The 9641-nt window shown below is 48.6% G+C and overlaps 1 protein-coding gene across 1 annotated transcript in view; it reads left to right on the top strand.

The window, feature by feature from the left end:
- Window positions 1–470: 470 nt before the first annotated feature.
- Window positions 471–9641, top strand: part of SYNJ2 (synaptojanin 2) — a 96279-nt gene continuing 87108 nt past the window's right edge. The window contains exon 1 of the mRNA XM_074990307.1: window positions 471–1155. Coding sequence (XP_074846408.1) covers window positions 1035–1155 — 121 coding nt within the window. The 5' untranslated portion in view covers window positions 471–1034. The remainder of the gene's footprint in view (window positions 1156–9641) is intronic.

The raw sequence follows: 9641 nt of genomic DNA, 5'->3' as shown, positions 1-9641 counted from the left end.
ACTCCCGCAGATTCCCAGTGGCAAAAGTGTGTTTAACTTACACAAAGCTGGCTGGGATAGATGTTCTCAGCCGGTGCCCTCCTGAAAGGTCCCTATTTGATGGGCTGGCAGAGTTTCATGTCCCATGTTGTTAGCATTTTTAGTCACTACTTAGCTTACCTTGTAAATGCTTTTACGCCCTCCAGTTATGAGCGCATGTTCCCACCCCGCTCCTTGGAGCGCCCGGTTTGAAAGCCGCTAGAAAAGGGTGCAGTGTTAGCTGCTGGCCTCCAGGGGCGCATCAGCCGTGCGGTGCAGCGTGGGGAAAGGTCCCCCTGGCGCGCAGTCAGAGTTGAGCTGTGCCGAAGTTTAGACGTGGCTGGACGTGGTCGCTCTCAGCCACCACTACACTTCCCCCAGTCAGCGGGTATACGCACCCCAGCCCCGCCCTGGTCGGTCGGCCGGCCTGGGAGCAGCCCAGCCGCCGCCGCCGCCTCCTCCTCCTCCTCCTCCGCCTCCTCCCGCGGGCTGCGCCGCTCCCTCCCGCCCCGCCTTCCCGCGGCGCGGGCCGGGGCGGAGGCAGGCGGACAATGGTTTTCACCTGGCCCGCGGCGGGAGGAGGAGGAGCCGCCGCCCGCCGAGGAGGAAGGAACAAAGTCAACTCCTGCAAGTTGCCCCAGGAGCGGCGCCGCGAGCAGGCGCGGGAGCCCCGGACCCTCTAGCGGGGCGCAGCCGCCAACAACCCGCCCTCGGCTGGAGGGAGGTCTGCGGGGGAGCTGGGGCCGCCTGAGGCCGCAGCTCCACTGTCTGCTTCCCCGCCCAGCTGCTGGGCGCTTTTTCCGGGAGGCTGGAAGCTCGCTGTCCTCCTGGGGCGCTCCGGCCGGCTCCAAGCCCGGCGCTTGGCTGCAGGGAGCGGCTTCTCTCCGCCACCCGCGGCGGTGGGGGCGTCCCCGGGAGGCTTTACTCTGCTCCCCGGTGGTCGGTGCTGAGGCTGCGACAGGGAGTGAGCGGGAGCGTCGTCCCTCCCGCCTGCCTCCCTATGGCCAGCCGCCCCCATGGCGCTGAGCAAAGGGCTGCGGCTGCTGTGGAAGCAGGAGCCGGCTCCCAGCGCCCTGCTGGAAGCGCGCGGCCGCCACGACTGTCTGCTGCTGGAGGCCGGCACCGTGGCTGCCCTGAGTAAGTGCCTGTGGCAGGACTGGGAGGGGGCTGTTCCTGGGGGTACAGCGCGGAGTACCCTTTATTTGTTTCCACCCTGGTGTGGAATAAAACTTATGTGCGCCGGTGTGCACCACCCTAGAAACACCTGCTGCTGCCGGGAGCTCTGCTAACCAACTGGGCGGCATTTGACAGTCTCCTGGGTAGCTGCCCAAGTGTTCAGTTTGCAGGGGATGCTGGTACAGAGCTTCGTCTAAGGGCCAGACTTTCAAGGCACCCATCTCGCCATTAGGCATGGAGATGATGGGTTCTGCCTGGGATAGAAAATATGCCCCTTAACAGCGGCCCAGCCAAGGGTCAGGATCTCTCACACATGGTGGAAATTGGGACTCCTCTGCAGAAGGCTCAAGCTCCAACTCCAACAGTTGCTCTCTATTCCAGGGGCATCCCTAGACACCCCACCACTGAACAGCAAGGCCAGGGTGACTTAACTTTATTTTCTACTGTAGTTATTTTTGGTGCAGCCTGGTCAGCAATACCAACAGTGGGAGCACTAGTGTAGAGGAGGGCCCAGAGCCTTAATGATGGGTATGTATGCTGATCAACATTTCTTCATGGAATTAAAAGTAAAAGAAAATTATCCCTTAGCGTCTTCTGAAGAGTAGCTTCCCCTTATGTGGAATAAGGGGTGTGTGTGGAATTATTATTATTAAAAACAAGTCTCTCAAATAGTAACAGAGAGGAAGCCATGCTAGTCTATACACTACCAAAACAAAAAGCAGTCAAGTAGCACTTTAAAGACTAGCAAAATAGTTTATTAGGTGAGCTTTCATGGGACAGACCCACTTCTTCAGACCATAGCCAGACCAGAACAGACTCAATATTTAAGGCACAGAGAACCAAAAACAGTAAGCAAGGAGGACAAATCAGAAAAAGATAATCAAGGTGAGCAAGTCTCTCAGAGTTTGTGGGTTGGAGGAGGATGCAAAGGTAGACACTATCCATGCCTTGTGAACTATACAATCTGTGAAGAGGAGCAATGTGCTAAGGCCCTGAAGCTGCAAACGCATAGATGTGTGCCTAATTTTACTACGAGTGAATCCAGTGAACTGATGTCAGCTAGACTACCTGTAGTAGTAAAGATAAGCAATGAATAAGTAGTTGCAGGATTGGAGCCAAAGGGTGTGGGACAAAGTTTGGGACAGCAGTTGCTGTTTATTGTATGTTTGTCTTGTGCCTAGCACAACAGGGCTTTCAGATTAGAAGCTACTGTAATACAAATGTTTGGTAATTATACATCTATTTTAAAATTAATATTAGCTTTGCAATTACAAATATACACAAACTTTTACCAAGCTGCTCCTTAGCGTATTCTTTCAGCTGATCTTAGTAATCAAACACAAAGAATACACAAAGTATTTGACTGCTGTACGTTGATTAACATACAACATGAACATATTTATATTTACTGAAATACAAGAAAGCACACAGGTTGTGACACATTTTCTCTCATGGTGTGATAATTATATGGCAAAGTTCAAAGCTGTGTTTGCATTTTTAAAATTTTGTTTGCATTCTTAAACATCAAATTATCCTTTTATTGTTGTAATCTTTTGTAGTTTGCTGGAATGTGTTCTGTATAAGCATTTACACATTACATTGTGAGGACAATTTGTTGAACACATTTTTGTTCAGTCAAGGGAGAAACTGTGAGTTGTGAATGTAGTCTATAGGATTAATATTTGTTCTATATTATGCATAATACATAATTTTCTAAGTTATTCCTGATGGACTAGTTCTAAATGTCATAGGTAATAATAAGAAGGTAGATATCAAAAGAATATATTCCCATGTCAAGGTAACTATGCCTGAAGCAGCTTAGGTGTTTTATGATTGTTGTGTTACAGGGGGCATTTAAGTTCATCAAAGGCATTTTAGAATGGGCTTTTGTTGTGCATGGTGCCATGTTTATAGATAGATTAACTCATGCTACACTTTGTGAAAGATGTAAATACTATATTTTGGGGGGTGCGTCAGAGTGCTAGAATGTGAATATTTCCAGTCCAATACAGAAACCCTAAGAAGTAACCTCTCTGAAGTACTAATCGTAGGGCAGGGGGTTAAAGCAGAATGTTACTTTATATTCTAGTAGTGTGCTAAATCATCTGATATTTATTGATTTAACGTCTTAACACAGAGAGAGTAATCCTGGCCCAAAACCTCATTTTGTAAAGTGACAACATCTTCCTTGACCTACATGGTGGTATCGCATAGATCCTGATTTTTTAAAAGCTTATGTGAAAGGAGGTCAAACTGACTTAGCAAGAATGAATGTGGGCTAGGGAGACTTCTTAGTGGGGGAAAAATATAATTTTGTTTGATGGAACTGGTAGAAGGTGAGTATTTGTGATATCTTTTGGCCTATTTGAAGATGGCAAGACAATCAGCTTAGTCCATCTAAATCTATTGTATTTATAGGATGGTGCTAAGCACGGTCTTAGGTAGTACGCGGGCTATCTTGTTTCTCACAATGTGATGTGACAAACACATGTGATTTAGGTTTCTATTTGTTGGGCATTTGCTTCTTTTGAAAAAGTCCTCATGTTTCTCTGGTTAATTGGAGAAGCACAGGTGAGGTGAATAAGTTGTTGCATTCCCACTGACAACATCACAGCTTTGATCCTGCAAATGCTTACACTTGTTAGGCTCCAGTACATGCAGTTAAGCAGATGCAAGTGCTTGCAGGATCAGGACCCAGGTAGACAGAGGACCTAGATCCTGCCACTGGTTCCACACCCTTCTTCTGGCTCTTTTCTTGAAATGACACTTGCCTTTATGTCAGCCAATGGTTTCAGGTGGGCCCAGCTCCCTCACTAATTTAACTGCAGGGACTGTGGTCTCTCTCCGCTTCCTTTCTTCTGAGGAGAAGTACCAGTTATTGTGGTTTCATACATTTACGTCCCAATTCTGCTCCCAGTGAAATCAATGAGAGTAAGATCCTTATGGGATACGAAGAAAACTCTGTAAAGAATCTTGTGTTCTGCCAGTTGAATTACTCACTGTTAGTTAGAGGGCATAATTCACAGAGAAAGGTCAGGTCCCTTTTTGTATGCTGAGATGTGGAAGTGTGAGTACTATGTTTCAGTAGGTTCCAAAATAATAATTGTACACTTCATATGAGAGAGTCTCACTCTTTTTAATTGATTTATTAAAGGCTACATGCATCGTCAGTACGTCTGTGTGTGCTTTTCCTGGAGTTAAATTTTTGAGAATGGACCCAACTTGGTATAAAATTTAGATTGTGTCTAATATTTGATGCTAAGAAAGTTGCTTGAGGAATATACATAGCACATAGAAGACGTGGGTCTGTCCCATGAAAGCTCACCTAATAAATTATTTTGTTAGTCTTTAAAGTGCTACTTTACTGCTTTGTTGTTTTGATAGCCTTGTACAGGTTCGGGGTTTTGCAAGTGGCACTTGTGTGAAACAGACTTCTCGGTACCCTATGGACAATACCTGAAACCAGTGTAGATTGAGTCAGTGTGTCTGTCTCAAAGCCTGGGCACTAGTACCAGCCCTAACATCCAGACTATGACTGTTAGACACATCAGGAGCAAGCCCAACTTATTGGCCTATGCTCTGAGAGAGACTGCCACACGTCTCCTTTTACACCTTTAGTGCCCATGAATTAAGCCCAGTGACTAATTTGCTGTTCACTTTGATACCTCATGGCTCTGTTCAAATGCTGTATAAAGTGCTTTTATAATTTAAATCTCTTTCTCCACTCAAAAATTAGCAATCCAAATGCTCTTTTGATTCTGGACCAGTTACTCAGTGCTTCACATTGGATTGGCTAGGCTAGAGAGATGCAATGTCAAATATATTATTCAACAGATGCCAAGGAAACTTGTCAAATATTGTAGCCCTGCAGTTCTCAAACTCTGGATTGGAGCCCCAGAGTGGGTCACAACTCTGTTTTAATGGGATGACCAGCAGTGTTCCTGCTAACATTTTTCCATCCAGGGTGGAATAAATTTTGTTACATGCACCAAAGGAGGTGTGGGTGTGCACCACCAAGGGAAACACATGCTGCTGGAGGTGGGTGCTCTACTAATCAGCAGAGGCACATGAATCTCTGCTGGGCACCCACCCGAGTACTTAACTTACAGTGAACATTGGTTGCCAGGGCAGGTATTAGACTTGCTGTGGCCTCAGGCTGAAGGTTGAGCCTCAGTGCCCAAGGCCAAAGCTGGACCCTAAGGGCTTCAGCCCTGGGCAGCAAAGCTCATGTTACAGGCCCACTTCCTGGACCTTCAGCTTTGGCCACCGCATGGGGGCCAGCAGGGCTCAGGCTTTGGGTTTGGCTTCCCAACCTGTGACAGTGAGGCTCAGGCTTCAGTCCTCTCCTCTGGAATCGTGTGTAGATTGTACTTCCCTCGTCTGGTGCCCTCAGGACCTGAGTGGTGCTGGACAAGAGGATTTGCTGGATGAGGGGAGGTCAGGCCAGCTGCCTGGAGAGCGGGGGCCCCATTTCTGCTGGGCTCCCCCACAGGGCTTCTGGGTTTCCTCCTCCCCATCTGGTAGGGGTACCCAAGCCAACTCCCAGCTGCAGGGCTGCCGGCAGGGCTCTTTGCCGCAGCCAGTTCACAGCCACGGAGCTGACGGGGTCTCCCGTTGCTGGGGCTCCTGCTGGCTGGGGTTCCCACAGCTGGAGCTGTTGCTAGGGCTCCAGGCCCCAGCTGGTTTCTGGCTGCTGGGGTCCCTGTGGCTGATGCTGCCATGGGGGCTCTGTGCCCAAGCCAGCTCCCAGCTGCAGGGCTGCCAGGCGCAGCTCCTGTCTGGTCCAACCACATCCATTGTCCTGCCAGACAAGGGACGGACGTTGCTGTATGAGAGACTGCTGGATGAGGGAGTTTGAGCCTGTAGTAATGTTTGTTGTCAGAAGGAAGTTGCAGTGCAATGAAGTTTGAGAACTGCTGGACTCAACTCTTGCTGCTATTAGAGCCCTAGTAGAAAGTTTCTTTAAAAAAAAAAAAATTCCGAAGTAAAAAGTTGACTAACGATTTTATAATTAAATACAATACATTGCAGTTTTATTCCTTTAAATTGCTGGACGTATGGCTTGGGGTTTCAAAAAGTGTTCATTTTAAACGTGCCCTTTGTATTATAAGCAGAACTGGGAGTACCCCATTATGTATTGATACTTCTCATACACTCTTACTAAATTAAAGTATTGAAGCTAGAATGTTTAGGGTGGTGTGTGATTTAGTGAAAGGAGAAAAAAATGGTGCTTGAAAGGGTACTTTGAGGTTGAATATTTCAGATGTAAAGCATAAACAGCTTTTCCCCGTGTTGCATAATGATAAAGGAAAAAAAAATTGAAAACTTTTACAGTAGTTTCCTTTCCACTACTTGGACCGTTCACTCTTTGTGCTTTGCCCAGCGTGGGCAGTCACAAACACATTACTCTCGCTTTTGTCTTTAGACATTTCACATTCTGGTTCTAATTCTCAAGCCCGAGAGCAGTGGTTCCCAAACTTTTTGGCATCATGCCCCTCCTTTGAATTTTTTGTTAACAAGGGGTTGGATGATGGCAAAGAAGAAGTGGAGGGGGCGTGAGGGTTTTTCAAAAAAAAAAATCAAATCTGTAATTTAAAAGACACAAGAACTTGATATAAAAATTTTATTTAAAATTAAAAATAAGCACATAGTTTTTCTTGGCCTCTTGCGGGTGCCTGCTGCAGCCCCAGCTGGCCAGGTGCCTGAGCCCTGTGCCAGCCACCAGAGATGCCCTCATGAGCCCTTGCCCCCCTGAGCTCTGCACTGCCAGAGCTCCCCCCTTAGCCAACCAAGCCCTGAATTGCAGGGGCTAGCTGCCTGAGCCCCACAAGCTGCATGCCAGCTGCTCACCCAAGCTGCGGGTCAGCTGCCAGCCTGAACCCCTGAGCTGCCGGGGCCAGCTGCCCAAGCGCTGTGAGCTGCCAATCCAAGCCCCTTCCCTCCCCTCCCCCGAAGCCAGGCGCCACCAGCCCTCCACTCTTACCCCATCCTCCTTCTCTCCCCTCCCCCCACCAACCCACACTCCTTCACCTTTGCAGGAAGCAGCTAGCTCCACATGGTACTTTGCCAGCTGCATGTTTTTTTTGTAGCTGGGTCACCCATGTAAAATGGCAGGGGCTGAGATCCAGAAGCAAAGGCCAGAATTTTCTTGGGGTAGATGGAATGACCCAGGGAGGTGGGGAGTGAGCTGGGTTGCCTCACTCTCCTCCCTGGAATTTTTTCTTGCCCCCGCAGGGTGTCATGCCCCTCAGTTTGTGAAACCGTGCCCTTGAGCATGATTTGCAAACTCTGCAGGGGAATGCTTCAGTTCAAACACAAACTCCTGGCTTTGTTTACATTTCATTGACTCATTCCTATTAATTTATGCTTTATAAATGCCTTTTCTAAAATAATAAAACCTAAAGGTTGGGCCCAAACTACCCAACTGTGTCTTTTTGACACTCCTGTTTGGTAGCTCTGCTGGGTGAATGTAGCTCTGTGCAGCTCTGCAGCCTGGTGGTTAATGACCTCGGTTGATGGGTTTTCCCTCTCCCCAGCAGCTCTAATAACATCTAGCTCAGAAAGAATTCTTTCTAGGGCTTCCCATTGCACAGAAGGAGCACATCCAGCATTGCATCCCTTTGTGAGTGCTGCGTGCTACCTCTTGCCCACTGGTCTTGCTCTGTAGGTTGACTTGAAGTGGGTCAAAAGTAGGCCATGCGTGGGGACGGATGGAGCTAGCAATGCAGGGGTTGCAACTGTGACTGGTCTTATAACTTACAGTAGGAAGGACTCATAGTACCCTAACCCTGCACTGCATACAGAGCTGTCACCATCTTGCCCACTGATAGATTTCCATTTTTGGAACAGCTCTCATGAGAATACGCTGCTAGTGTGAATGGGCACAGTTCAGTTGAAAACAACAGAGAGGAGCCTATGTGTATCAGGGCAGGCCTACCCTACCCCCACCTTCCCCAAGGCAATGAATCTCAGCGCTCACTCAAGCTTGTGCAACTTGGGCTAGGAATCTGCAAATAGCTGTGTGTGTGTGTGAGACAGAACCTGGACTTTAGTAGGACCCCAGGTATCCAGACTGTTCAGTTTGTTGACCTCTGTGCTCCTGAGACTCATTGCCGCAAAGTCTCCTTTTGTACCTTTGTGCCCATGAATTAGGTTCAGCGACTAATTTGCTGTTCCTGTTGATATCATGTGTCTCGGTTCAAATTCTGTCTAAAGTGCCTTAAATTTAAACCCCTTTCTCCCCTCAAAAAAGAGCAAGCCAAATACAGTTTTGATTCTGGACCAGACAGTTACTCGGGGCTTGTCTGCAGTTATAGCACTGCCCCTGCACCGGTGCGCTTGTGTCCCTGCAGCACTGAGTGAAGATGCTACCTATGCCTAGAGCTTCTCCCATTGCCTTACGTGTTCTGCCTCCATAGGAGGCAGTAGCTATACAGATGGGAGGAGCCTTTCTGTTGACATAACGCAATCTACACCAGGGCGTAGGTGGGTATAGCTACATTGTGCACGGGTGTGGAAAATTCACAACCTTGAGCGATGTATTAATACTGGCATAAGTTGGTAGTGTAGACCAGCCCGTAGACTGCCATGTCTTTAGGGCACATGTCTTTATCATGTGTTTGTTCAATGCGCAGCACGGTGGGGATGGGGCCTCTAGGCTCTGCCACACAATACTGATAGTAAATTGGCAAAGATCCACTCAATACAGATCTGTGGATTGTCCCGTCCTCCATATTACTCCCCTCTTCCTCCCTTCTCTCCCCCCACCTCAGCATCACCAGCTACCACCAAGCTTGGCAGGTTTAGTTACTGTGCTCGGAGTCCACTATAAACCTGCAATTCTGTGCTGCGGTTTCAAGGGGCGCAGCGCAGAAGATGCAGCCTTGGAGTGGATGGGTGGGCGAATGTGGCTTATTGCTACCTTCATGCCCTTTGGATTCCAAGTTCCTCCAAGGGATAAAATGATGCCCAGCAAAAATTAAAGCAACCCCTCCAGCTGATACAATTTATGCCAACTCACTTTGGGCTACCAGTTGGATGTAGCCTAGCCTCAAATCCTCATAGGTTGTGTCCCTGCAGCCCTGCCTCAAATCCTCTGCCCCAGGCGCACTCCCTGCGCCAGCTCTTGTCAGGGGAGCAGCATAGGGCCATTTCTGGAATCCTGGTGCTGTACCTCCACACATGTGGATTCACCCCCAGACCCCGATGGCATGTTTAATGACCCTGGTGTGAGTGTTCTCTGTAAGCTGAGCACTTGGGTGGCCACCCCAGAGAGATTCAGAGGCAGCCCTGCTGGTTAGCAGAGCGCCCACAGCCAGCAGCAGGCGTTTCTACTGGCGGCGTGCAGCCACACGGGCTTCGTTGCACATAACAAAATTTGTTTTGCCCATGGATGAAAAAATTAGAGGGAACGTGTCCCTGTGCACTGCTAGAGTAGCATGTCGGGG

This window comes from Carettochelys insculpta, chromosome 3 (genome assembly GCF_033958435.1).
Source record: "Carettochelys insculpta isolate YL-2023 chromosome 3, ASM3395843v1, whole genome shotgun sequence".
In the NCBI taxonomy this organism is placed as follows: domain Eukaryota; kingdom Metazoa; phylum Chordata; order Testudines; family Carettochelyidae; genus Carettochelys; species Carettochelys insculpta.
The sequence above is the reverse complement of the archived record's forward strand: the minus strand, read 5'-3'. Positions and strand labels throughout refer to the sequence as shown.